Below are 25,889 nucleotides of genomic sequence, written 5' to 3' on the forward strand. Positions count from 1 at the left end.
TTTCCTGAAGGGGAGGACGTTTGCTCTTACTGCCTGATGTCCAGGAATACATGCACTGAGCAAAGGAAACTCCTGCAGCCTGCCAGGGTTATCTGTTGTTCTGGTCAACAGGCTAAACACTGAGCAGATCCAGAGGATAATTCCAGGAGGTATTAAAAATTCAGATTAGCTTCCTTTTTCCCACGTGAAACGTCTGTTGTCAGACACTTAGTAGTGCTTTTGGTGTTGGACAGTGCAGATGCAGTCCAAGAAGTTCTCCATGAGATGTTAGATTATCAACTCTGCAGAGCTCTCACAGGAACTTGTCTGTAAGATGTGACCTAGGTGCATGCGAGAGGAACTGAGGGCCTCTCTGTGTCCCTCTGAACGCTGCTTTGCTGAGTGCTCAGGACTGAACCAAACTGCAGATGCACAGCAGGTGGAGCTGCAACGTCTCTATTACCATGCAACTTACACAACTGAGTAACGTTCTGGGAAAAAACAGCTTGAAAGGGAGATCTGATGCACTACAGGGAGTTGTTTGTATTTCAGATAAAACCACATGGGCCTGTTTGGTCTTGTTTGTCATTCCTCCCAGCTTCCCTGGAGCAAGGAAACATTTTTGCATCGTGCTGCCAAATTCAATGGGCCTGCAGCACTGGCAAGATTCAGGCTTTGCCTGGGCCAGGATTTGAAGGGGGAGTATTAGATCATGTTAATGTTTACTGGCTCCCGGCACTGCTTCCTAGCCACTTGAAAGAGATTGGGGGTAAAGGAAGAAACAAATAATTTTTGGTCTGTTTAACATTTTCCTTCAATGGGTTACACAGATGTTGCAGCTCCACGAACATATTTGAATAGTGTGGCCATGGTACCTTTATAGATGTAGAAAATGGGAGGTTGAATGGGCCAGGTCGAATGAATTAACTCATGTGCTTTTTAGCTTTGAGCTCTCCTTGCCTCAGCTGTGCTGTTTCAAAACTCAAGATATTTAATGGTCTTAACAATCTATCAGGGATGGTTTTGGTATAAATTACTTCCTCCCTTTTGATTCTGAGGGTTTATTGAATGATAATTGCTGTGCTAATAGGCAGAAATGACTGTGCAATTAAAATAAGGGACTGTAGCAAAATGCATTGTTGATTCCCACATTGCTGCTCCCTCGACCTCGGGTCACTCACGTAGCTGGCATGCAGTTTCGTTGGCAGTGGCTTTGAGATCCTCAGGTCTGTGGAATTACAAGACTTAAAAGCATATCCAGTATTTAAAATCACCTGGACCTTGGGTCATAAAATAGCCCTACAGTTGTCTTCTTGCATAGCCCAGAGATTGGTGCACATTGACCTAAACAGTGATCACTGGCTCTGTTCTCTGCAGTAGCTGACCTGGTCCTTGTGCCAGCACGTGCTGCTTCCCCCTGCTCTGTTAGCGAGCGTCTCGGAGGCTGCTGCAGGGGTTAAGGCATTTGACAAACTTTCAGAAGTTGATTTTATCAATCTTCTCCCAGTGAAGCAGAAAATGCAACAGTGATACACTTATCAACAGTATAGGGGACAGGCACCCAGAAGTTCAACTCTTACCAACCCAGCATTGTTCTCATACCAGTGGGGCTTGGCTTCTCAAGGGGTTTAATGCCTGCAATCCTGCTTCACCCTTCGTTTTCCAGATGATGTGTCTGACTCTGAGGAAAGCATTTCAAGTAACAAATCCTGCAGGAATGAGCGATCCCTTCAGGAGAAGCTAGAGATCGTGACCAACGAAGGACTGCTGCTCACTGTCAAGGTGTTCCTGGACTGGCTGAGGACAAACACGGACCTCATCATCATGTGTGCTCAGGTGGGAACTGCTCCGTGCTCAGTCTAAGGCTGTGTTTGTTCAGTTCCCCTGGGCTGAGATGCAGTGGGCATATTGAACTGTCTCAGTCTTGGACAGATGGTGATTGTAAATACCCCCACTGCTGAATTAAGGTAATCTTGACCTGAGAAGCTTAGTGAAGTTTGCTCTTCATAAAGCATTCTGATGTCTGTGAAAGATGCTGGAAAGCCCAAGTGGCCTAGTTATTGCATACATCTGTCCTGACGTTTTCTGTGGCCTTTTGTGCTTTGTTCCTGCAGAGCTCTCAGAGCCTGTGGAACAGGCTGTCTGTGCTCCTGAACCTTTTGCCTTCTGCTGCAGACCTGCAGGAATCAGGTACTGGAGGAGGAAGTGGCAGTGTAATGTTTCAGCAAGCCTAGTCATCAGTGATTTCCATGGTGTGTGATAGATCCCGGGGTGAGAGATTTGCCAGTAGCAGTTTATTTTTAAGCACAACGGGAAGCAGCATCACGCATGTGCTGTTTTTGTGTTTAAACAGTTAAATACTGTCCCGTAGACTTTAGCTCTATTAATGCATTCTATACGGTGACAGTATTGTGAAACATTCGCACCTGTGTGCATGAAGTCTTTGTGTGGCCAACATGATTGGAATGAACTGCCGAGACCATAAGTTAAGGGTATGATTTTTGTCACGGCAGTTGTGGAAACTAGTTTTGAAGCTCCAAATGCTCATGATGTACCCTATACCTCAGCCTAAAGATCCCTGTGGTTCATGAGAAGTGCAGTTTAAACAAGAATGCTTGTTTGTTGGAAGAAATGAGAAAGCTATCCCTCCAAACTATAGTTTTTCTGAAGTCGTGTGCCTCAGCAGGTTGTTTGGGACAGTTACCCTATATTGTGGGTGGCCTTTTTGTTCTTCCTTCAACACATGCTCACAGTACATATGTAATTTAAAACCTCTGCCCTTGATCATTACAGATTGTGTGTCTTAAAGCAGTTTTCCTCTTTGTCCCCACATCGGTTGTTTAAGTCACCATTTATTGCTGTGCTTCCTCTCCGTCCTCTCCAGGGCTGGCCCTGTGTAATGAAGTCAAGGACATTCTGAGTGGTGCTGAGCTCCCAGACCTGAAAGCCAACTTGCTGCTCCCAGAAGATGTGGCCCTGCGAAATCTTCCCCCTCTGAAAAATGCACACAAGAGGTTTAACTTTGAGCAGGACCGGCCCATTTTCTCGGCAGTTGAGGAGGTGAGTCAGGGCAAATCCTGAATCAGGGCACAAGCTTTATTTCCCTTTCTGGAGTTACAGCCTGTTTTAGCTGTGCAGATGAAGATCTAGTTCCTTCTTGCCAAAAAAGACCCCAAACTGAGTCTGGGATGGATTCATGTTATTGGTGGTTGCTGCATTCATTTGTCAATCCAAAAATCAACATTCAGAAAAATGCCTTCCCTTCCTTGTCAGCGTCATCATGAAAGGAAGCAGAGTCTCATGCTGACAACTTTGCTCCCAATCTCCCCGTCTGGGCAGAAGGGTTGTTATCTCTGCCCTGCCTTGAATGAAGGGAATTTGGTTGAAGCTGCAGGATACTTCCTGTGATCCTTCTCTAGCAAATGCAAAAGTTGGTGAAATCTCACTTCATGTGGCACTCTGTGCCCTTGTAGCACACTTCTGTCTGTTTTCCAAAGCACAAAAGGCCAAGATGATTATTTCTGGGTAGTGGAGGTGTGCAGAAAATGGCAATTGTTCTTTTCCTGTCTTGCCTTGCTAGACCAATCCACTCCCTTTGGAGCGGGGAATACATGAATATCACCTGCCTCAATTTGAGGGCACTGCTCTGATGTGTGACGTGGGGTCCATGTTTGTTAAATCACAGTCCAGCCTGCTGAGGTCCTGAATGTCACCTCAACCTGCCAGGGCAGCTGCAGCAAAGTGCAGCAACCTCATATCCTACGTGAACTCACCTTTAGCTGCCTTTGCTCGGCAGCCCAGCGAAGAATAGTGCCTGCCTCAAAATCAGATATAGATTGTTGTTTTATTTGATTCCTTTTCCCAGCACTGAGGGCTTGAGCAGAGGTTTATGGGGGAGAGCCTGTTGATGTTTTCTAAGGTTATCTCAAGTCAGGGTAGCCCGGACTGCAAGCACTTCTGAGTTTTCTGGCCAACTGTGGGCTCTCCTGCAGTCTCTGTCTTCAGAAGCACATTTCCATCAGAAATGTTTCCTTTGGATTTTCTTTTTTTAATAGCAGTTTCTGCCTTTTCCAAAAGTGTGAGCTGTAGGATTGGAGCTGGCTCAGGCTGCAGCCCCTGTGGGGAGACATGGCTGGTGATTGCCTGTCTGCTTCTTTGCAGTCTGTTGTTCGGATTTGCTGCATTCGGAGCTTTGGCCACTTCATTACCCACTTGCAAGGCAGCATCCTGCAGTTCAACTCAGAGCTTGGGATCTTCATCAGCATAGCACAGTCGGAGCAAGACAACTTGCTGCACCAAGCCCAAGCCCAGTTTCACATGGTGAGTAGGCAGAGGTGGGCTAATTCTCTGTACTTGGCAAGATTTTCTGTAGATTACTGTTAGATTGTAACTGTAATCACAGATCTTTAGTGGGAGGTGAAAATTTTGCTCCTTAGAGCTATTCAGGTGTCCCCTTTTCACCCTGTTTCTGGAAGCATGTGCTAGTGTCAGCTGGTGTTTCGTGCTAACTGATATGGAAGTTTGTTTTTGTAACTAGGCTGCAGAGGAAGCTCGTCGGAACAGGCTAATGAGAGATATGGCTCAGCTTCGACTGCAGGTAGGAGATGCTGGTTCCGGCCACAAGACTGGCAGGGTAGTGGCCAAAATCTCTGAAACTAGAAATCCTAGAATACCAGGTTGGGAAGGTCCTCAAGGATCATCTGGTCCAACCTTTCTGGCACAGCACGGTCTAAACAAGCTGGCCCAGCACCCTGTCCAGCTGAGTCTGGGAAGGGGGAGCTCTCTGCTCCCCCCTCCCCCCCGCCCAGAGGCAGTAAGTCTGTTCTGCAAAGACAGAGTTGTGGAATATCTTGAGTTGGAAGAGACCCATAAGGATCATCGAGTCCAACTGCCTGCTCCCCATAGAGCTACCTAAAACAAACCATATGACTAAAAGCATCATCCAGATGCTCTTTGAATTCTGACAGGTTTGGTGCCATGACCACTTTCCTGGGGAGCCTGTTCCGGTGACTGACCACCCTCTTGGTGAAAAAACTTTTCCTAATGTCCAATCTGAACTTCCCCTGAAGCAGCTTCAGTTAATTTCCTTATGTCCTGTTGCTGGTCACCAGAGAGAGGAGATCAGCACCTCCCTCTCCGCTGCCCGCCTCGAGGAAGCTGTAGACTGTGATGAGGTCACTCCTCAGCAATGAGGTCACCCCTCAGCCTTCTCTTCTGCAAGCTGAACAAGCTGCGTGACCTCAGCCACTCCTCATAAGTCTTGCCCTCTAGGCCTTTCACCATGTTGGTCACCCTCCTGGAGATGCTTTTAATAGTTTGACGTCCTCCCTAGATTGAGGTGCCCAAAACCCCACGCAGCACTCGAGGTTGGACCGTAGCAGTGCAGTGCAGAGCGGGACAGTCGCCTTCCTCTGACCCCCTGGCTGCATCCAGCTCTGCTCCACGTGCTGGGAGGCTGGAAGGTCCTGATGGAGCTTTGCGAGTTGAGCCTTGCCCTGTTTGATCGTTTGTTTCGGTATAGATGTGAAATGGGTGTCTCCGTGTGTGTGTTTTTTCAGCTGGAGGTTTCTCAGCTGGAGGGAAGTCTCCAGCAGCCCAAAGCACAGTCAGCCATGTCTCCTTATCTTGTCCCGGACACTCAGGCCCTCTGCCAGCACCTGGCTGTTGTCAAGCAGTTGGCCACCAGCGGGAGGTTCATAATCATCATCCCTCGAACAGGTATGGGGACTCCACATCAAATAACCAAGCCTGCCTTCCCCTCATTCCCTCCTTGCTAGGAAGCAAGCCCCGTGGGCCAAGGTGGTGGCTTTCTTTCCTGCTGCTGTTGTCCTTTACTTCGGCTGGAGCAGCTGAAACGCCGTTGCCATATGTCACTTTTGCGGCCCGTTTTATGCCTGGCCCATGCTTGGAATCTAACGTAGTGTATCAGAGAACAGCTGGAAAGAGAGAGGCCCTCTTCACCCTCCGCTTCGTCTGCCTCCTGTGGCAGCCACTGCTTCCGTGCATCAGAGACAGTTTAGCGTGATGAGGAATTCTTGACACATCTGGATGAGTTTGCAGAAGTATAGCTGTAAGCCAGATGGTTTTGCTTCTTTTTTTTTTTTTTTCTTTTTTCTTTTTTTTTTTTTTTTTTTCTGCTAGTGATTGATGGCTTGGACTTCCTGAAAAAGGAGAACGCAGGTGCTCGGGACAGCATCCGGTATCTGGAGGCAGAATTTAAAAAGGGAAACAGGTGAGAGTGGGAGAGCGATGCGATTTGCTCTTGGTATGGGTGTATTTTGGGGTGGAAGAAAACGTTAATGGTGCATCCCTTGGAGCAGAGTGAGGAGTGGGCCAAGGCAAAGCCAGGCCTCAGGAATGCACTTGGCAAGAGGGAAGGTGGTGAAGTAACAGATTTGGCAGCTGGTTCTCCAGATGTGTTTGTAGTTGCTGCTCAGCCATGAAATGTAGCTGCTTCTGAGGAGTGGAGGGAGTTGCATCTCTTTATCAGTGTATAAAACTGAGCAGTGTCTTTTACTGATGCCCTGGGCGTGCTGGAAGAGCTGTGCTGCGTTACTGCCCAGGTTAGCTACAGAAGGACAAACAGCCGTGGCTCTTTGAAGACCAGCTGCATCTTCAGGGCTGGTGGGCTTTGAAACAGCTGTCACGTTATGAGCTGCGCACGGCGATGGTGATGAGGGGGGAGGTGATCTAGGAGATTTCACAGGGGATTGATTCCCTGGGCAGACCTTTGGGTGGTGTTTTGGTTGGTAAAAGCCAGCACTGCAAAAGGGCGCTGCGGCACCTGGTGGACCCGCTGCAGAGCATTGACTTCGGTCTGTGCGACGTTCTCTGCGTGAGCTCAGTGACTCTGATCTTTCCTTAGGTACATTCGTTGCCAGAAAGATGTTGGGAAGAGCTTCGAGAGGCATAAATTGAAGAGACAAGACTTAGATGCCTGGTAAGATCACAGGATCTGGAGATGTCTGAGCCTGATTCCTAGCAGGCAGGAGGCTTTGGGGAGAGGTGTTAGCAGTGGGACCCATCATGCAACTTCCTTTATTTGGTGCTCTAGTAATTATAAAATTCCCTGGAGAGAGTGTTAGGGCATCCATCTGTGCGTCTCACGTAGCACCAAGGGTTTGATGCTAAGAAGGGTCTCAGAAAAGTTCTCAACGGGCAACAGAGAAACAGTCCTGCTTTCCCCACGTCCTCCCGAGCATATGTGAAACTGTTTGCACAAACAAGTGGTCTGCCCTCTGACATTCCCCTGTGTTTGCTTTTTTTTTTTTTTTTTTTTTTTTTTTTTATACATCTGTCTGGCAGGAATCTCTATAAAATACTGGACAGCTGCAAACAACTGACAGTGTCCCAAGGAAGCGGAGAGGACGACACCACAGGAATGGTCACCATCATCACGGGCTTTCAGCTGGAGGACCCGACCACGTTCTCGGCGCCCATGCAGGTCAGTAGCTCTTTGAGCTGAACCTTTCTGCTTCCTAGCATGGTCAAAATCTGGTTGATTGGCAAGAGACTTTTTTTTTTTTTTTTTTTTTTTTAAATGTTTTCTGCCTTGGGTAATAACTGCCCTGGATTTCCCAGATTTTGTGATTCCTGTTTCCTTGAAGGCCTCTTGATTTCTCATGCTTTTGTGGTGCAGTGTGTCCTGGAGGAGGTGGCAGAAGTAATTTGCATGTCGGTGCACGCCTCTCACACCAGAGCAACTTTAGCATGAAGGAAAATTGGGCCTTTTAGCCTTGACAAACTGCCTGAGGATCTCCAAGTTGAGGGGCAGTCGTCTTGACGGGGCAAGAAAAAAAAAATAACTTGTTTTGTCTCTGTTTACTTGCAGTCTGCCATCCAGGCAGCCGCCAATGCCAGTGTAGAAATAAAAAATGTTCTGGAGTTCTACAAGCAGTGGAAAGAGATGGGCTGATGTTCGGAAAGGCATCGGGTTGGTGTACCTTTCTCTCCCCCTCTCGGAACGTGCAGCGTCTGAACAAAGGAAACAAAAATCCGGGCGTTACTTAGAAATGAAGAAGCAGCAGCAGCAACAATAACAAAAACTATCTACCAAAAAAAAAAAAATAAAAAAAAAAAAATATCCAATTTGGGCACGCACACAGACACCCTCTACCTGTATCCCGACCAGACGGCTGTACATCTCCGACGGCGCCAACTGCTCTGAGAAGAGAGAGGCACCTCGGCACGGCCGAGGCAGAGCTCTGCCCTTCTCCCAGTCGGCAGAGATGGGCGAGAGACGGGCAGTCATTCATTCCCCCCTCCTTCCTCCCCAAAGCTTGCTTGGTCATCTGAAATGGGCAGGCAGCTTCTAAAGCGTGGACTTGACTTAAGTGAAACCAAACCAGCGCAGCAGAAATGGAGCCCTCCTAGCTTGGGAAAGAAGATCCAAAGAGTGTTTAGCTCTTGTTTGGCAATCTGGTGACAGGAAAGCAGATTTTTATTTCTTACTTTTTCCCCCTCCTTTGAATTAATTATTTTTCAAGGGTTTTTTTTTTCCTTTTAATTCTTAGTTTTTATATATATAAATATTAAAAAAAAAAAAAAGTAGAGTTCCTTTGGGGTTCTGGATACTCTTACAATGTCAGAGAGAAAAGGAAACAATTATGCTATTTAAAAGGGGGGGAAAGCTCTTAATATAATTTTTTTTTTTTCTTTGAACAAGCATATTTATTTCCTTTCCCTGTCCCCCATGGAACGGGCTCAGTGCAAAGGGATGTTGGCCTGCAAGGAGAGAGTAGTCTGAAGTGCCCCGGTGGGCTTGGTGCACGTGCTTGCTCTCCTTACAAGCTGCATGCTTCATGAGCAACGAGAGGTTGGCCGGGCTGCTTGAGAGAGGTGAAAAGGACTCTGCTCCTCCTTCCCCAGTCCCTCCCACTTCTTTGCTTCCAGCGTTAGACCTTGGAGAAAAGGAGTGGAATCCAGCAGAGCTGCTGGAAGAGCGAGAAGAGCCACGTGGGATTTAAACACCGATAAGGCTCAACCACTTGGCTTGAATGCTGTGACCCTGGGATGGAGCGGTCATCTCCGAAGGACCCAATGCCTCTTCTTTTTTTTTTTTTTTTTTTTTTCTCCCCTCTTTTTTTTTTTTTTTTTTATTTTATTTCTTTTCTAAATCTTGCAACGAGATGTGGAGGAGGAGGATCCTGAAGCCATTATCTCTTCTGCTGGTTGTTCCAACACACCGCTGCTGCTATGCCATGCTAGTGAGGGTGGCAGAACTTGAGTGTTTGTATCCCCCCTCCTCACATCCCTCCAGGGCAGGCAGAGGCAGCGCGGTGACCGCCACTGCCCAGGAGGACTGAGCTCACAAACTGTTCAGTGCTTTTTTAGCATCCCAAAAAGAAGGGATGATGCTACCTGGACAGATGCTGGAAGAGCTAATTCCCTGAGAGGGACCTTTCAGACCTCCATCCTGACAGCATCTCAAGCAACCTGTGTCTGACGTCCTGTCACACGCTGATGCTTGGAAATGAAGAAACGGGTTGCTCCCAGGACAGCAGAGTGGTGGGAACGGCCTCTTTGTAGTTCATCTGTGTCAGTGTACTCAAGAAACAGATGTCTCCATCCACATGAACTAACAGCAGCTATGCAAGTAAAAACCACTAGTCTTCTACGTTTGCGTGTGTTTTCACGTGGGCCAGCCAGAAGCTGCTACAAAAGGGGCATAATATGGAAAGACAAGTAACATACTCCAATCTGTGCAGACTTCTAGCATGATGCATTGTACTGGAGTGGCAGGATGTTCCTTGTTTTCAGGTAAAAACTAACTAAAAAAAAAAAAAAAAAAAAAAAAAAGAACAAAACAAAAACAAAAAACAACCTAAACAGCACAAGTCACAGAGGATTCATTTATTATATATTTCAGTTCCTTTTCAGCATGCAGCCTTGTAGCACAGCAGAGAGAAGTGCTGAGCTTTAACTTAGAGCTGGCCCTACAAGATCCGTACCTTGTGGCCAGAAAGGCAGGTGGCAGGGGTGGAGTGGCAGGGTGTCCCTACAGGTTTTTCCTTTTGCAGCTTCTCCTGAAACTCGTGGTGCTTTTCTAGGCTAAGCCAAGGAAACAACATAAGCAGAACGGCAGGTCAAAGACTCTGGCTCATCTTGGGTGTTCTTAGAGATCTAAGATGGGCTCTCTGAAGCTTGTCAGTCACTCTTTTCTCCAGTGCTACCGGTGTTTTTATTTGAAGCCATCTGCTTGGTTCATTATTTTTGTTTGATGGGGTGGGAAAAGAAAATAATCACCTTGTGGGATTTGTCCTTCAGTGTGTGAGGTGGAGCAGTGTGGTGAAGTGGAGAGCAGAGTCCCCTTCCCTCCTGCCCCTCAGTTCACTTGGAGAGCGCTGCTCCGTTATGGTGAAGTGCACTCTTTGTTTGGTGGGGTGGATAGCTGGTGGACTGTGATGTGTTGGTTTTGTTTGTTTTTTTTTTTTTTTCCCTCCTCCTGCTGCTTAAGAAAATCATCCACTGCCTTGCTGCAGAGCACATCAGAAGGGTCTGCAGTCTACAGCTCCCTTCTGCTCCAGCTAAAGCCCGGCTGTGTTTGCAGTCCTGAGAGGCCTAATTGTCATTCCCCTCTGGCTGCGTAGTGCAAGGTATGCGCTTGGGGTTGGTAAAGAAAAGAGCATTCCTGGGCTGAAATCAAAATAGCGAGGAGCTGGAGGCATGCCTGGGCTTTGCTCAGGGCCAGGTATTCCCTTGGCCACAGCTGGATCTTGAGGGGAGAAAAGAGCAATGCAAACAGAGCAGCAGCCAAAAGGGAATGCCTGTCATGCCAGTCACGAGCATCTCGGTTGGTGTAGCTCCCCGGGGCTGCCGGCGGTGCAGGATGAGAGCTGGGAGCCACGTGCTGTGGGGTCGGGGCAGCAGACGAGGCTGGTGCTGTCACTGAACAGGCTGGGAGCAAGGGGCCACAGTCCAGTGCAGAAGGAAGGCTAACACATTCCATCCACGTCCTGAATTGGACTGATGGCTTTTTTGGGCTGGATACAGAAGGCAGCTGAAGAACAAAAGTAAATAAACTTGACATTTCTGTAACAAGACGTTGCTGAGCTGCAGTGAGCCCACTTTGGGGCTGCGTGGTGAAATCAGAGGGCTTTTTTCTAGAAGGCAGCAAGGTTGTTGCCTTACTTTCCTCATAACCATCCCTTAGTACATGCCCTGGTCTCCTGAGGGGTTGTTTTAATATTACCTTGAGGTTTTGCACACCTGGAGAGGAGGAGAAGGCCCTAGCCCTTCAACGGGGAATGTTAACTGCCCGGTGGCATTTTTCAGTACATCATACCTCTGGGCTGAGGGATAGTCACCTTTTAAAAAAGGCACCTGAAACATCCTTATGATGCCACCTTGCTTCTCCAGAACATGCAACTATGGCTGGGATGTTCTCCAGAACATGCAACTAGGACCTGATGAAATTTTTTTTTTTTTTTTTTTTTGGATTCATATCCCCAGTCAGAGATACATGAAGCTGAAAAAATGGGGGACTTCAAAACTCTGGAACGGCGCAGCTGCAAAGCGGCCTCAGGGAAGATGGCAAGCTGTGTCCTCTGGCAAGTGTTGCCTTCTAACGGAGGCTCAACTTGACGTCTTTAAGATTGGGGTGAAGGAAAACAGTTCTTAGCCCCAGTCCCAGCACTCACGAAGAGTTGGGAGTCTTGTCCTTGGGGATTAGTTGATACAGATCTGCTGTGTCCGAGGGCCTGTGCTGCTTTGCCCCGCACGGGGTGCGTCCCTTCCAAATCCCAACCGAGAAGCCAAAAGCAGGAGGCCCGTTTCCCTGGCCTGTTGGTTGGTTGCCGACGCTTAAGCTGTTCTCCAGGGCTAAAGAAAACTTGGAAGGTCAGTGGGGAGGCTCCCTGGATCCTGGCTCACTGCTCTGCCCCCGGCTCCGGGGCGCTGCGCCGGGGCTTATCCCCAGGGCTCACCACAGCGTGCCCGTGCCAGCCCGAGAGCCGCAAACCGCCTCGCCACGCTCGTGTCGTGCAGCGCCCGAGCCTTGTGAACGCTAGCTCCCGTCCAGTGCTCACCCCTGTGCTGCTATTTCTGTACCAGCTCAAAGCTTGCTCCCATCTTAGGGGCCGAAAGCATTGCTTTTAATGTGTGTGGGGTTTTGTGGTTTTTTTTTTTTTTTGTTTTTTTGGTTTTTTGTTTTTTTTTGTGTGTGTGTTTCTTGGGTTTGAGTCTTTTCGTTACCACCACGTTGAGCACTCGGAAGTTGCTGGGGTGTCCCCAGGTTGGTGGTGGCTGAGGCTGGCTGGGTTTCCCTGGTGGGGGGGTGGCCAGGGGCTGTCCCCATGCCCTGGGGGGTGGGCACGGTCACCCTGCTGCCCGCTCGACTTCTCAGTGGTTTCACAGGCTGTGCCAAGCGACTCTTCTGCTCCAATCCTTGCTCAGCTCAATGCCACCTGCAATGCCTTGGATTTTTGTTTGCATCTTAGATTTGATTTTTTTTCTTTTTTTCCTTTCTTTTTTTTTTTCCTCCTTAACATCCAGCAGAGCTAGCCAGTCTGGCTGGGGCAGAAAATAGGGTGGGGAAAACGGGGTGGCTGCGGGAACGGAGAAAGGCAGGAGGGTTGGCACAGGATCTCTGTGTTGCTGGTCCTGCCGCTGTCTGCTGGCAGGGAGGGGACTGTTGCTTGGTTTGAGGCGAGGGACAATCATCTCTCCCTCAGTCCTCCTTTTGTAGCACAAAAAAAAAAAAAAAAAAAAAAAGCCCAGCCTGTGGATTTGTGCTTAGATAGCTCTCACTGGGGGACCGATGGGACGGCTCTTGGAGCCCAGCTGGGACGAGGAGGAGCTTGGGGGCTCTCACGGCATGTGTCTTGACTGTGATCTGAACACATCGACTAGCTTAATAAAATACAAGATATTTGTACCTCTTGTTTTGTGGTGATTCCCAGCTCAGGCCGTGTTTCTCCTACGCAGCCCCGGAGGCGGGTACATTCTGGTCTGGGAATCCTGCGTGCACTTTGCTGGCCGAACTTTCTGCTTTTTCAGAAAAAAAAAAAAGGCTTTGCCATTCCAAGCCCCTTCGATTGTTAATTGACTCGGTGAAGGAAGGCATACCCTGGGTTTGCTTTTGATTTGTTAGGATGAAATGTAGGTGGGTGCCTTATCCCTATAATGTGAACAGTATTCCCTTTGTTCCTTTGCTCATTGCCTTTGTGGTTCGGGACGAGTCCATCCTTTCACTGGGGCTCTGCACGTTGCTGCCCGCAGGAACATCCCCAACCCCAGCAACACTGTGATCAGCAAAAATAACCACTGGGCTTTATTGGGTACCTTCTCAGGGGGGTTGGAATGTGTACATTTTTAAAAAATGTGTAACTTTTAAGTGTTAATTCGAGATGTCTTTCAGAAGTTTGGCGTCAGGGGCAGAGCTGGGCAGCACGCTTGGAATTGGCTCTGTGAGGGGCCGGGGCGGGCGCTGGTGATGAGGGAAGCTGGGGTGGGAAAAAGTCTTCCATTCCCTATATTCATTCACACCAAAGCTCCTTTATTCCCTCTGCTAGTGGAAAGCAATATAATTTATTCTCCCCCTCCAATTCTTTGGAGGCTGCCAGCAGTGGGAAGGTGGGAGGAGGGAGGTTGTGAAAAAGCGAATCCGCCTTTCAGTTCCTGGTGGGAGGAAAAACCGTGGGTGACTTCTTCCCGCGGGGCGAGACGTGCCCTGCGTCCCAACGCCGCTGCCTGCCGTGGCACAAAAGGGACCTGTCCCCTCCAGAGGGGCTGGAAACGCCTCTTCCAGCTTGGGGAGGGGGTGGTGGTGGTGGTGGTGGTGGCTGTGCCGAGGGGCTGCCCGGCTCCGATGGCCTTAGCGGGGGCCCTGCGCCGCTGCCTCCCCCTCTGCGCCTCCCGTTTTCTTGGCGGCGTGTGGCCGCCCGAGCCGCCCCGTCGGGGCCAGGGGGCACGATCCCAGGGGTTTGCTCCTGCAAAACTGGGGCAGGATAAAACCTCAGGAGGCCGAGCGAGAGCTGGGGCTCCCGCTCCTGCTCGTTGCGGGGCCGAATCCTTGGAAAGCCCCCCGCAGCCTCCCGCTCGCCGGCCGTTCCCCGCGCCTCCGCTTCTCCCCGCGCGCAGAGGTGATTTCCCTGCCCTGAATAAATCCCCCCCCCCCCCCGCGGGGTTTGCAGTGCTTCACGCAGGGGTTTTTCAACAGCAGGACCTCCACCCCTGCCTGGAGGTCCCTTTGCAGGCGGGCAACGAACCCCCAAACCCCACCACCGACCTTCTGGCAACGCCGGGAGGAGAAACTCAGCTTCCCCTCGTCCGGGGCTGCCGCTGCCCGGTGGGGAGGATTGGAGCTGCACGTCCCGGGGTGCTGCGGCTCCCCGTGCTGTGCTCAGCACCCACGGCGGAGCCGGGAACATGACCCTTCCGGGGGTAAATACACCCCCAAAGATGGGAGCTTGGAAAACGTCGCTCCCGGTTCAGCCCTCCGGCTCCTGAAGGGTGGCCGCACCCACCCGCGGCGGGGACGCCTTTGCTGCCTCGGGCGAGCCCTCGTCGCGCCAGCGGGACGCTGCCAGGTCAGTGGGGAAGGTTTCCCCAAACCTGTTTTTGCTTCCTTCACCTTTTCCCGCCTCCCAGGTCTCCGCAGCGCTCGTGGGACCCCGGGGTGTCACCGGGTGGGGGTTTTGCTGTGGGTCCCCGCGTGGACCCGGCACTCCATCGCTGCAGCTTGTTGGCATTTAAAATCCGATGCCCGGAGCCACTTTCCAATGGTCCCTCCACTGATGGAGGTGCGGGGTCTTGCATCCGGGGGGGGGGGGGGGGGTTTGGGGGGGGATTTCAGCCAAAGCAGGCAGCCGGGCCGTGGCAGGGCGGGCGGCGTGTCCAGCACAAAGCTCCCTTTGAGGCCCCGATGCCCCTTCGCCAACGAGCAGGAGCTGGGGAGGGACCCTGCGGCCGAGGACACGGGCGGCGAGCGGCAGCCGTGGGGCCGAGACCCCCGACCCACGGTGGCGAGGGGCGGGGGGACACCCAGCACGGCGTCACCCACCGTCCCACCAGTGCCCCACTCCACGCAGGCTGGTGGGAGGTGTCTCCGGATGCTTTTCAGTTGTGGGTTTTTTGTTTTTTTTTTTTTTTCCTTCTCCTCCCTTCTAAACCCCTGGGGGAGTTTTGGGCTGGGGGGTGGGCACTCGGGACTCCCCTCACGCTGCTGTGCTGTTTCCCTTGTGCTGTGCCTCAGTTTCCCCACAGGGGAAAACCTTCCCCGGGCGCCGAGGTCAGTGTCCCGCTTCACCCTGGCCCTCGCAGAACGAAACCTCTCTGGCTGGGGGGGCTGCGGGGCGGCTTTTCCCCCCTCCGTGGGGGCCTGGTCCTGAGCCTGTGCCTACCAAAGACATCCCCGGAGCAGGTAAACGGGGTCAGGAGCCCCCACGGGGAGGGGGGATGCAGTGGGGCAGGGGACGAGGGCAGGATTTGGCTCTTTGCTGCAGCCCCCACCCACGGCTCCGTCACATCCACCCTCTCCTGGGCCTGGGGGGGGCCTGATCCTGCTTAGACCCCCCCCCAGCAACTGCTCTGGCTCTCTAGAAGGGTGAAACGGGGAGCGGACTTTGCCCGTCTCCGCAGGACATGGGCTGTGGCCCAGCACCCCGACACCCCCAGCCCTGAGCGCCGCGGCCCCGCCATGCTGACCATAAAGCTGCCGCAGATCTTCAGGGTCCATCAGGTGCCTCGGGTACGTGTGGGTGGGTGATGGGGGGGGGGGGGGGGGGGGCGGCTCTGTCCCCATTCCCCCCAACCCCCTCGCCCAAGGTGAAGAATCACCTGGGCTCCCCACCCCGACCTTGCTCCAGCTGCTGAGATGCTCCCCAGCCCACCCTGCCTCAGTTTCCCCACCCGTCACGAGGCCACAGCAGCTCTCTAGGGCTGCCCCCACTCCACACCCCCCCTCGGTGTGGGTCCTGACCAGCCCCCCACTGTCCCCACAGATCTTCTGGGAGGATGGGATCATGTCAGGGTACCGGCACCCCAAGAGCTCAGCCCTTGACTGCGTCCTCAGCTCCTTCCAGATGACTAATGAGACAGTCAACATCTGGACACACTTCCTACCGACCTGGTGGGGATGGGGACAGGGTCATGAGCAGGAGCGGTGACGGGGGTGGGGATATGGGAGAGCGCCAGGGATGGAGACGGGGACGAGGATGGGAATGGCAAAAGGAGGGAGATGGGGATGGGGACGAAGAAGGGACGGGGCTCGCCCCGACACCCCTGTGCCCGCAGGTATTTCGTGTGGCGCTTCCTGGTGCTCTCGTCCTCCCTGGAGCTCTGCCGGGAGCCCTACCACTGGCCCCTGCTCATCTACCTGCTGCTCGTCTGCCTCTACCCCTTCGCCTCCAGCTGCGCCCACACCTTCAGCTCCATGTCGGCGCGCGCCCGCCACATCTGCTACTTCTGCGACTACGGAGCCCTCAGCCTCTACAGCCTGGGTGAGCCGCTGCGGAGGGGGACGGGGACACGGAGGGGGACGAGGAGACAGAGGGGGATGGGGACACGGAGGGGGAAGGGGACACGGAGGGGGACGGAGAGACGGAGGGGGACGGGGACACGGAGGTGGATGGGGAGACGGAGGGGGACGAGGAGACAGAGGGGGACGGGGACACGGAGGGGGACGGGGACACGGAGGTGGATGGGGAGACGGAGGGGGACGGGGACACGGAGGTGGACGGGGACACGGAGGGGGACGGGGAGACGGAGGTGGACGGGGACACGGAGGGGGACGGGGACACGGAGGGGGACGGGGACACGGAGGGGGACGGGGAGACGGAGGTGGACGGGGACACGGAGGGGGACGGGGACACGGAGGGGGATGGGGAGACGGAGGGGGATGGGGACACGGAGGGGGACGGGGACACGGAGGGGGACGGGAAGACGGAGGGGGACGGGAAGACGGAGGGGGACGGGGACACGGAGGGGGACGGGAAGACGGAGGGGGACGGGAAGACGGAGGGGGACGGGGAGACGGAGGGGGACGGGAAGACGGAGGGGGACGGGAAGACGGAGGGGGACGGGGAGACGGAGGGGGACGGGGAGACGGAGGGGGACGGGGACACGGAGGGGGACGGGAAGACGGAGGGGGACGGGGACACGGAGGGGGACGGGGACACGGAGGTGGACGGGGACAGGGAGCCACCGGCCCCACGAAGCCGTGTTTCTCTTGCAGGCTGTGCGTTTGCCTACGGTGCCTACGCAATGCCGGACCACTGGGTCAGCGGCGTTTTGCACCGTTACTTTGTCCCCACGGCTGCTTTTAACTCCTTTGTCTGCACCGGCCTCTCCTGCTACTCCCGGTAGGTTTGGGGGAAAAGCGCCAGTGCTGCAGCTGGCTGGAAAACGGGGCTGGATGTTTCCTCCTCCTCAGCTTTGGGGTCCTGCAGAGTGTTTCAGGGGGGGGGAGGTTCTCCCCTTCTCCAGGCAGTGGGTCGCACCCAAAACCAAGGTGCTTGCGGGGTCCTCGCTGTGGGGGCTGACAGGGGTCCGTGCCCCCCGCCTGCTCTGCTCCCCCTTCACAGCTTCCCTGAGCTGGAGCATCCTCGGCTGAGCAAGGTGCTGCGGACGGCGGCTTTCGTGTACCCCTTCCTCTACGACAACATCCCCCTCTTCTACCGGGTGAGTGTCCCAGGACAGGGGTCAGATGCCACCACCGTGGGGGTCCCAGGGGTGGGGGGTGTGTGTGTGTGTGTCCCCGTCCCTTGCTCACCCGCCTCCCCACAGCTCCTCTTCTGCTTCTGGGGTAACTGCGCCTGGAATGAGGCTGTGGCCGGGTACTGCTACCACCTCCTCTTCGCGCTTCTCACCGCCTTCCTCTTCGCATCCCACCTCCCCGAGCGCCTCGCGCCCGGCCGCTTCGACTACATCGGTGAGCAGCAGCCCCCAGTGCCGCAGCTCCAGCCCCCCCAAAACACAACCCCCCCCCCCCCCCCTTCTTGCAGCGGGAGCTGGCCAAGGAGCCCCAGCACCCAAGGGTGACGCTGGCCTCTCGCCCCGGGGCAGGACACAGCCACCAGCTCTTCCACATCTGCGCCGTGCTGGGGACCCATTTCCAGCTGGAAGCCGTGCTCTGGGACGTGTGCTCGCGCCGGGCCTGGCTCCAGGGTCGCCTGCCCCCCCCCGGGCTCCCCGGCACCTTTGGCACTGCCGCACTGGCCCTTTTGGGCAACGCTGCCATCATCGGCGCCTTCACCGCTGCCTTGCCCCCGGCGCCTGGCAGCTCCGGCAGCCCCCCAAGTGTCCCCACCGAGGCTGGACGCTGCAGGGACCCGCGACACTGTGGGGTGAGTGGCTGGGGGGGGGGGCCCGGATGTCTCAGCACCCCTAGAGCTCTTCCCTCCACCTCCAAGCCGGGGGAGAAGAGAGTGAGGGGCTCAGATGCCTGAGCCCTGCTGTTGGGTGTCTTGGGGTGCCACAAAATTAGGTGCCCCCCCACCCCGTGCAAAGCTGCACCCCTGCTGTCTATGCCTCAGTTTCCCCACTTTTTCCCCACTTTTAAAATACAGCGAAGCCTACTCATCACTGCAGGGAGGGCACTGTAGTGCATTTATGCTGCATCTAACCCACGTAGCAGCGTCCCCCCCCCCCTCTCCTTTAACCCCAGGACCCCCAAAGCCACGACCACTGCAGGGGCCCGTTTCCCACCAGGTTCAGCTCAGAAACCCTGGAGACCCACGTGTGTGTGTGTGTGTGTGTGTGTCCAGGATTGCCACAGCCCAGTGGGGCTGAGATGCAGCACTGGTGGCCCCACGGCAGCGGGCACGGCCCCACGGCCACTGCTCAGTGTCAGACCCCGGGGGTGGCGGAGGGGACCGGGGCTGGAGGCAGAGCAAAGGTTTTGGGCTCGAGGTGAGGGTGAGGAGGGCTGGCGAAGGCTCTGCAGGGTGGGAGCAGGGGTCAGGGCTCTGGCTGAGCCAGGGCTCCTGTGCCGTGGGACCCCGGGAGATGAATTTGGGGCAGGATCTATCACCCTGGGAGGGTGCAGCAACGTCGCAGGTGGTTCGGGGCGAGAGGAGAGGCAGAGCCCGGCAGCCCCCAGCACAAGGCACACACACGTGTGCACACTGGGTGTGCAAGAAGGGGGTGGGGGGGGGGAATGCCATGGCCAAGCCCAGCGCCATGCATGGGGTGAGGGGCCCAATTTCCCCAAGTTTCCCACCCCGGCCTTAAATGAAGTGGTGGTTTGCTGCGGAAACCCAGCCCCTGGGAAAGGCGCAGGGCTCTGGGACCCGTGGGGCAGCCCTGCTGCCCCCCAATAACCCCCTGCTTGGGACAAGCATCTTTAAATTAAACTGGAATAATGGTGGGGCAAGCCCTGGGCTCATCGTCGCATTGCTGGGCACCCGCTCTGCTCCGGAGCCTGTGGGGGCTGAGAGAGGGAGGAAGAGGCTGGAGCTCCTTGGCCTTGGGGGCTGGGGGGGGGATGATGTGGGGGTACAGCCGCTGGGGTCTCCCTCCCATCCCGCACCCTCAGGCTAGGAAGGAGCTGGCTACACCGTCTGTGCATTTATTTCTTTCCACGATTAACGGAAAGGGGTGTAAAAGGGGGGTGGGGGGTGGGGGCTGCTCGGGGTTGGGGGGGGCGGGTTGGTGCTCTGAGCTCAGCCCCAGCATGGCTGGGGGGGGGGGGGGGGTCGGGGGGGGTCGGGGATGTTAAACGGGGCCGTAGAAGCGCCGGTATGCCTCCTGGAAGCCGATGTGGTCGGCCAGCTCGTCGCAGTCGGGGTTGAACTCGCACACCTCGCGCTTGGCCTCCAGCGGGTCCCGCACGGCCCCGTAGACGCTGCTGGGGAGAGATGCGGGAGGCAGAGGGTGGTGGAGGGTCCCCTCCCCAAAACAAGACTTCACTGTATGTGCCGGCTGGGGAATGGGCGCCCCCCCCCCCCCCCCCCAGCCCCTCCTCGGTGTCACCCGGGGCCGGGGGGGGGACACACCGTTCCCCTGCACAACGGGCTCAAGCGTTACCTGTCATAGATGTAATTCCTCTTGTGTCTCCGCACCATCTCGGCGCTGGCGCGTTTGGAGACGAAGGCTGCGGGGACAGGGTGGTGGTGGGGGGGTGTGTGTGAAAGGGGGGGGGTTGGGGGTCCGGGGAGGGGGGGTGTGGTGTGTGTGGGGGGGGTGTGTCCCTGTCCCCGCAGCAGCAGGGCCCGGGGTGGCCGCTGCCAACTCACCTTCGGAGCTGGGCGAGTCGTCTGCGCTGGCCGAGCGCTCGGCAGCTGCGGGACGGCGCCGAGAGGTCAGGGCAGCCGGTGGGCTCTGCCCTCACCCCTCTCCTCATTTTTTGGGGGTGTGGGTGTGGGTGTGTTGTTTCTCATCACCTACAACACCCCCTCCCTCCCCAGCCCCCCCAAACCTGGGAAAAGGAGCCCCGAGCTCCATCCCTCTGCTCCATTCCCCTGCACCCTCCCCGCCAAGGCTCAGCAAATCTCCCTTTGCTCCCTCCAGAGCCCTTCCTGAGGCGCAGCCCCCCCTCCACCCCCCGGTCCCCATCGTCCCCCCACCCCACCCCGGACACCCCGTACCTCTGCGGCAGAGGCCGAGGGTGAGGAGGGCCAGGAGGCTCAGCAGGACGAGGGGCTTCATGGTGCTGCTCGGCGCTGTGCTGGGCTCAGCCCCTGCTCCCCGGGCGGCTTTATAGGGTGCTGCGCCCCGGCATCGAGGAGGGGCCCCGCCAGGGCTATTTCCAGAACATCCGCCGGGGCCGGGAGCCGCCAGCACAGGCGGCAATTGTGGTTTTGGGGTGAACTCGGTTGCCCCGGGACCGGCCGGAGCCCACAGGGAGGGAAAAGCGGCCCCGGGCCAGTGGCCGTTTGCTGGTGGGCCCAGCCCTGCCGGCTTGGCAGCACCCAAGTCCCCCAGCCCTTCACTGGGGCGGGAGCTGGGGCACTGCTGGGACGCCTCGCCGCGCTCCCCAGGCGCTGGACTGGGCTGCCCCAGTTCCCACTGCTGGGTCCCAGCGGGGTTGTTGCTGCTCTAGGAGAGTTTCCTGCCAAAACCCACGGGGTTTTCCTCTCCGCACGGGGACTTGGTGGCCAGTTGTTGCCCCGGGGACCAGCGCGTGCTCCAGCCGCTCCAGACTGCCACGGCTGGGAGGAGAGGGCGAGCCGGTGCCCTTGGCCTTGGTCTCCACGCAGCTCTCCTGGTCCTTCCCATCTCCCATCCCACGGTGTGGGCCAGGGCTGGGGCCCCTGACAAGAGCCTGTTCCCAAAAACGGTCCCTCAGGAAGAGACCCAGCACCTCTTAAAACCCCAAACCAGGGATTTTCAAGAAAACCTGTGCTGCTGTTCAGGCAGCGAGCAGCGGAGCAGGGAGTGGAGCAGCTGGAGGGGCAGAATCTCTTGTCCATCCATCCTTTTACTTCCTACTCTCCACAAGACCCAGCAGTGTTCCCCCCACACCAGTTTGCTCCCATTTAACTCCAGGAGGGCTCCGAGCAGTGGGAGCTCCCAGGGCCGCCCGGGGTGACATTCCTCTTCGGGATCCTGACCGCTTTCCCGACTTTCAGATCCTCTAAATCCCTGCCATGTCTATGAAAAGCGGAACCGGAGGCTTTTGGGGCGGAGGAGGAGAGAAATGCTGAAGGCAGAGCCTTTGTCAAACAAACCCATAAACTATAGAGTACGCGGGCCAAGCGCACACAGCGGGAGCCAAGACCGGGGGAACAACAGCTCCAATTTATTTAGATTATAATGCAGCGAGGGAAGGCTTGTTTACGACAGAGGGAAAATATGCCTAAGTCAGTCAGTTGCAGGCTCTGGATGCCTCTAATTGAAACCAGCGGCTTGTGCGTGGTGGAAACGGCCACCGCTGTTCTCAGAATTTGTTTTTCCCCCCCCAACCTGGGCCCAGCCTCTCCCGGGGACAGCACGCACGCACCGGCGAGGCGCACGCTAGGTGACAGAGAACCCGCTGCCCTCGGCAGAGCTGGTGCCGCAGCCAGCCCCTGTCAGGCTCAGGAGGACTCTCCTCATTACCTGCCCAGCCCAGAGGAACGCCCTTTTTCTTCATTTCAAAGACACGCTCACTTGCAGGGCTTCCCTAACAGCCACCGAGTAAAGAACAACTCCGGCTGGGTAAAAAACAAACCCAGTTTGGTTCTAGGAGTCGAGGTGGAGGTTTCATGGGAAAACATTAAACCCCTTTGCCACGAGCCCGCAGGGTGTTCAGAGCTCTGCTCGTCCCCGGCTGCCTCACGCCGCGGTCCTCGGGGAAGCGCCCTCAGCGCGCATCTACCTGCCGGGAGGGGAGCAGGGTGGAAAATTAAGGGGAAAATAAAAAAAAAGATTAACTGGTAAGGAGGAACACGGAGTGATAAAGCAGCTGCTGACACGTCTGTGCTGATGGGTCACGGGCAGACAATGCTTTAAAGACACGGGTACTGACGATGAACACTGAAAAACGTGGCAGAAGAGGCCGGTGTGGTCATTTATGCTCCAGCTGGACAAAACGCCACGGCAGCACTTACCCGACTGCGGGCTCCGTGTGCTACAGCTCCCCAGCCCCTCGTTCCTGGGCACAGCATACGGCACCGATTTTTTTCTAATGCACATCTGAAATACCATCAAGGCCACAAATCTGGCTTTAGTAAGCCAGAATCACGCCCAGCACAGCGCTAAAGCAGCGTGCGAGTGCACAGACACGCTCTGGCTACCAGATCTGTCGGATTCTCCTCCCTGTCGAGCTGAGCGGGGAACAGGCAATTGTTATCTGTTTCCAAAGATCCTGATGCGTTCTTTTTTTTTTTATTTATTTCTTTGCAAACTTTGATCAAATTGTACAAGTCCGGCAGCTTTTCAGTCCCACCGCAAGTTTTTTTTCTGGCCCGACAGGATGAACACAAGTGGTTTGGACACGCCACGCAGAGAGTCCTGCTTCCCACCGCGTCGGCAGCGCTTCCGAGACGAGGATAAACTCCCCCCACGAAACGCGCAGGATCTCCCCGCCTCCTCACTGGGGCTCCTTGAATGTCATGACGAGTTCTCGTTGCTCTTTACTAATTGCCTAGAAGGAAAACAATCACCACTGCACTCAGCAAAGTGCCTTCCTCCACAGACGCCGGCGTTCAGGACGCAAAGCAGGCTGATATAAAACAGAGCGTCGCATACATTGCCGTCGCCAGCCTGTCACGGAACGCAACCCACTCATCTCACCCACAGAAACATCCCACCCAGTGCACAGGGAAAAACATCCAGGAACTCCAGTGAAAACGCCCAGGCTGATGCCAGCAGCACCTGGCCCCTGGTGAGGCCTTTGACAAGTGGAGGGCTTAAATATAGTGCAGCCATTTGCCAGGCAAGCCGCAGAACAGCGTTTCTTGCACGCTGATGCTGCGGAGAGAAGGGGGTTTTATTTGTTTATTTTCTATTTTTACCTGCCAGGCATGTTTGCGAGCTTGTATCTGCTGCTGCAGCTCTGCAATCCTATCCCTCCCCGCAAGCACCGACTCTGCCACCTTCCTGTTTTCTTCCTCCTTCTCCTTCAGGATTTTCTGCAAGTACGACCGGTGCTTAAGGAGGTACGGCACCATGGCGCTGCGAATGTCCTCCTCCGGGATCCCGCTGGGACGCCTGGGAACAAACTGGGATGTGAAGCAAGCAGAGAGCAACAGTCTTGCACAGCAATTAGTCTCACACACCTCAACCCGGAGCCGAGCTGCTGCTGTAAGTTTACCCCTGGCAGGGGAAGCTCGAGGGCAGCCAGAACGTGCGCGTCTAACGGGCACCCCACCATGCAGCCCCCCCCAGCGCCAGGCACAGAGGAGTGGGAGGAGACCTTTCCAAAACCCTTCTGTTAGTTGAGGCCTGGAGGCAGGCAGGGTGTAATTAGCTTCCCCGATCACAGAAACAAGTAAGTGTGATGATACTTTTGATTACAAGACCCAGCCTGCCCCTATGGGGCGAATGAAAGGCAGAGCGTAACACTGCCAGTGCCTGCTGAGTCCCCGAGCAAGGCATCCCAACAAGAAGTGCTCTGCTATTAGAACATTATCTGTGCCTAAAACATGCCATCAGCTTTTTGAATTATTCAGAATTGAGTTTACCTCCCCCTGGTCTCAGCAGCACTAACCTCCTCCTTACACTGAGGAAGCCCAGATACATGACCTAGAGAAGCATAGATAAAACTTTTTTTCTGATGCTTCAGACACAGTGCCATTGCTGTCAAGGTACAGGAGGTTTAGAAAATTCCCTTGCAGCACAAGGACTACAGAACACATCAACACGGTCCAAACATCCCCTGGGAAGTGACTTTTGCTCTTGAAGGAACGCGCACACGCTCCCCAGACTGTCCGTACCACGCAGGCTCCTCTCGGTTCTTTGCCTCCTCCACGATCTTATCCAGTGAATTAAAGACCGTCTCCAGATTTCCCTCATTCTTCACCTCCTGGATCTCCTCCTGTGAAGGAAAGACACCACAGGGATTCAGCAGGACCCAGACTCAACTGACACAGGCACCATTCCGCGCAGGAGCCCTCGCTTTTCCCTGGATGAAGGCTACGTCCTGGGAATCACCGGCTATTGAGTCGCCATCCCTGGAGGTATTTAATAGACTTGTAGACGTGGCGCCTGGGGACGTGGTTGGGTGGTGGACTTGGCAGTGCAAAGTTTACGGTTGGACTCGGTGATCTTAAGGGTCTTTTCCAACCTAAATGGTTCTGTGGTTCTACAGCTCCTTCTAGGAAAGGCAGGTCTGGAAGAACCTTTGGGGAGCGGTCTTAATTTTCTGTTTCTGCATTTGCCACCCTTAACACCAAGGAGGGCGGCGCCTCCCGAAGGCACGAAGACCCCGTTCCCCCTTTCACCTTGATGGACGCCTGCAGCTGGGATATAAACTGGTCGTAAATGCTCCTGGTCATCTCGGGCTGCAGCTTGTAGAAGCAGCGGTAGCAGTTCGCGAACCTCTGGTAGCTGCAAAACCGGGGGGGGGGGGGGTGTCACTGCCAGGGCCCGCGGCCTCCCCGCGACAGCCCCCGGCGGGACCCCCCTTCCGCCTCACCTCCCGGCGGCCACCAGCTTCTCGAGGAAGGTGTCCACCACGGTGGCGAACATCTGGGCGCGGCCCGGGGCTGCCGCTTCGCTCGGACCGCTCTCGCCGCCCGCCGCCGCCCCCTCAGCGCCGCTCGCCGCCGCCGCCATTTCCAGCCGCCCAACGACCCCGCCGCCGCCGCCCATTGGCTGCCGCCGCCGCGCCGCACCGCTGCCATTGGTGGGTGCGCGGCGGGGGGGAAGGCCCGCCCCTGTTTGCTGCGCATGCGGGGTAGCTGTGCGCTCCGCGCCTGTCTGGAGGTGGCGGGGCGTGGCCACGAGGCGGAGGGGCGGGGTCGCTCGTAGCCCCGCCCCCCCCGCCCAAAATGGCTTAAGCGCTAAAAACCCCCGAAGTAATAAAAATCACAAGGGGCCGAAATGCTTCATCTGCTGCATCAGGGAAGGCAAGAGCGGACTAGTCCCTGGAGCAGGGCGATAAATACAATAAGCTGATTGCGTGTGTGTATATATATATACACACACACACATATATATAGGTGTATATATATATAATAACCCCTCTGCTGAGACCCCTGGGTTAACCCTCACCCCACTCTGCTCACAGCCTGACAACATTCCCGATCATTTAATGAAATAAAACGATCAAGCCTGAAGAATTCAAAAAGGGAAGATTAATCCAAGTTCAGCACAGAGAGAGGGGGAAAAGGAACAGACCTCATACATTTTTCCCTTGTTGAGATGCTGCTTGTAACCAGAAACAACCACAGTTTGTAAAGAAGGATCCGGATTTACAACTAATCTCTGGTTTCAGGGACTACACCTGCTTAAGCCCCTTTTTTTTTCCAGCTTGTTCAGCTTTGCTCGCAGTGCCTGTCACCGTCTCTTCAGGCAGTCTCTGCTGGCCAGGTCCCTCCTGCTGCTAC

The 25,889-nt window shown here is 55.3% G+C and overlaps 4 protein-coding genes across 12 annotated transcripts in view; 2 read left to right on the forward strand and 2 right to left on the reverse strand.

The window, feature by feature from the left end:
- SMG5 (SMG5 nonsense mediated mRNA decay factor) overlaps positions 1-12,853 on the forward strand; it is a 31,987-nt gene extending 19,134 nt beyond the window's left edge. Inside the window, exons 13-23 of one of the 2 annotated variants that reach the window (XR_006164644.1) lie at positions 1,646-1,815; positions 2,094-2,169; positions 2,864-3,039; positions 4,141-4,299; positions 4,517-4,576; positions 5,538-5,697; positions 6,121-6,211; positions 6,845-6,919; positions 7,285-7,423; positions 7,811-9,738; positions 11,431-12,853. Coding sequence is in view for 1 of the 2 variants with exons in the window: in XM_042784983.1 (XP_042640917.1) it covers positions 1,646-1,815; positions 2,094-2,169; positions 2,864-3,039; positions 4,141-4,299; positions 4,517-4,576; positions 5,538-5,697; positions 6,121-6,211; positions 6,845-6,919; positions 7,285-7,423; positions 7,811-7,894 (1,190 nt within the window). In the remaining variant the exon portion in view is untranslated. Of the gene's footprint in view, positions 1-1,645; positions 1,816-2,093; positions 2,170-2,863; positions 3,040-4,140; positions 4,300-4,516; positions 4,577-5,537; positions 5,698-6,120; positions 6,212-6,844; positions 6,920-7,284; positions 7,424-7,810 lie in introns of both variants that reach the window. The other variant, XM_042784983.1, reaches the window with a different exon arrangement.
- An 896-nt stretch (positions 12,854-13,749) lies between these two features.
- PAQR6 (progestin and adipoQ receptor family member 6) lies at positions 13,750-19,291 on the forward strand. Of its 7 annotated transcripts, none has more exons than XM_042785062.1 (10): positions 13,750-14,060; positions 14,124-14,507; positions 15,173-15,340; positions 15,520-15,667; positions 15,921-16,048; positions 16,213-16,418; positions 17,153-17,279; positions 17,502-17,598; positions 17,704-17,848; positions 17,983-19,291. In XM_042785062.1, the coding sequence occupies exons 4-10, from the start codon at positions 15,617-15,619 to the stop codon at positions 18,363-18,365; spliced, it is 1,137 nt and encodes a 378-aa protein (XP_042640996.1). In that variant the 5' UTR covers positions 13,750-14,060; positions 14,124-14,507; positions 15,173-15,340; positions 15,520-15,616; the 3' UTR covers positions 18,366-19,291. The 7 variants fall into 7 exon arrangements, with proteins under 7 accessions (XP_042640996.1, XP_042640992.1, XP_042640993.1 ...); XM_042785058.1 differs by having other exon boundaries at positions 14,138-14,507; XM_042785059.1 differs by having other exon boundaries at positions 14,138-14,507; positions 15,559-15,667.
- A 245-nt stretch (positions 19,292-19,536) lies between these two features.
- On the reverse strand, positions 19,537-21,002 carry LOC122152545 (bone gamma-carboxyglutamate protein). 2 transcript variants are annotated; one of them, XM_042785083.1, is made up of 4 exons: positions 20,505-21,002; positions 20,154-20,198; positions 19,945-20,011; positions 19,537-19,762 (listed from the first exon to the last, which is right to left on the reverse strand). In XM_042785083.1, the coding sequence occupies exons 1-4, from the start codon at positions 20,563-20,565 to the stop codon at positions 19,633-19,635; spliced, it is 303 nt and encodes a 100-aa protein (XP_042641017.1). In that variant the 5' UTR covers positions 20,566-21,002; the 3' UTR covers positions 19,537-19,632. The 2 variants fall into 2 exon arrangements, with proteins under 2 accessions (XP_042641017.1, XP_042641016.1); XM_042785082.1 differs by having other exon boundaries at positions 19,537-19,765.
- A 1,707-nt stretch (positions 21,003-22,709) lies between these two features.
- PMF1 (polyamine modulated factor 1) lies at positions 22,710-25,874 on the reverse strand. The gene is made up of 5 exons (XM_032988165.2): positions 24,977-25,874; positions 24,783-24,888; positions 24,276-24,376; positions 23,355-23,550; positions 22,710-22,984 (listed from the first exon to the last, which is right to left on the reverse strand). Exons 1-5 carry the CDS (start codon positions 25,150-25,152, stop codon positions 22,931-22,933), a joined length of 633 nt encoding a protein of 210 aa, XP_032844056.2. The 5' UTR covers positions 25,153-25,874; the 3' UTR covers positions 22,710-22,930.
- Between the last annotated feature and the right edge of the window lie 15 nt (positions 25,875-25,889).

This window comes from Tyto alba, unplaced genomic scaffold (genome assembly GCF_018691265.1).
Source record: "Tyto alba isolate M040663 unplaced genomic scaffold, T.alba_DEE_v4.0 Super-Scaffold_8, whole genome shotgun sequence".
NCBI lineage: Eukaryota > Metazoa > Chordata > Aves > Strigiformes > Tytonidae > Tyto > Tyto alba.

Excerpts from the sequence above, each read along its gene's own strand:
- PMF1 (XM_032988165.2), bottom strand. The coding sequence starts at position 25,152 with ATGGGCGGCGGCGGCGGGGTCGTTGGGCGGCTGGAAATGGCGGCGGCG. Across the intron at positions 24,889-24,976 it reads AAGCTGGTGGCCGCCGGGAG|CTACCAGAGGTTCGCGAACT; the intron begins GTGAGGCGGAAG and ends CCGGTTTTGCAG. Across the intron at positions 22,985-23,354 it reads CTCGCAAACATGCCTGGCAG|GCAATTAGTAAAGAGCAACG; the intron begins GTAAAAATAGAA and ends TTTTCCTTCTAG.
- PAQR6 (XM_042785062.1), top strand. The coding sequence starts at position 15,617 with ATGCTGACCATAAAGCTGCCGCAGATCTTCAGGGTCCATCAGGTGCCT. Across the intron at positions 15,668-15,920 it reads GGGTCCATCAGGTGCCTCGG|ATCTTCTGGGAGGATGGGAT; the intron begins GTACGTGTGGGT and ends CTGTCCCCACAG. Across the intron at positions 17,599-17,703 it reads ACATCCCCCTCTTCTACCGG|CTCCTCTTCTGCTTCTGGGG; the intron begins GTGAGTGTCCCA and ends GCCTCCCCACAG.
- LOC122152545 (XM_042785082.1), bottom strand. The coding sequence starts at position 20,565 with ATGAAGCCCCTCGTCCTGCTGAGCCTCCTGGCCCTCCTCACCCTCGGC. Across the intron at positions 20,199-20,504 it reads CCTCGGCCTCTGCCGCAGAG|CTGCCGAGCGCTCGGCCAGC; the intron begins GTACGGGGTGTC and ends GCCGTCCCGCAG. Across the intron at positions 20,012-20,153 it reads CGACTCGCCCAGCTCCGAAG|CCTTCGTCTCCAAACGCGCC; the intron begins GTGAGTTGGCAG and ends CTGTCCCCGCAG.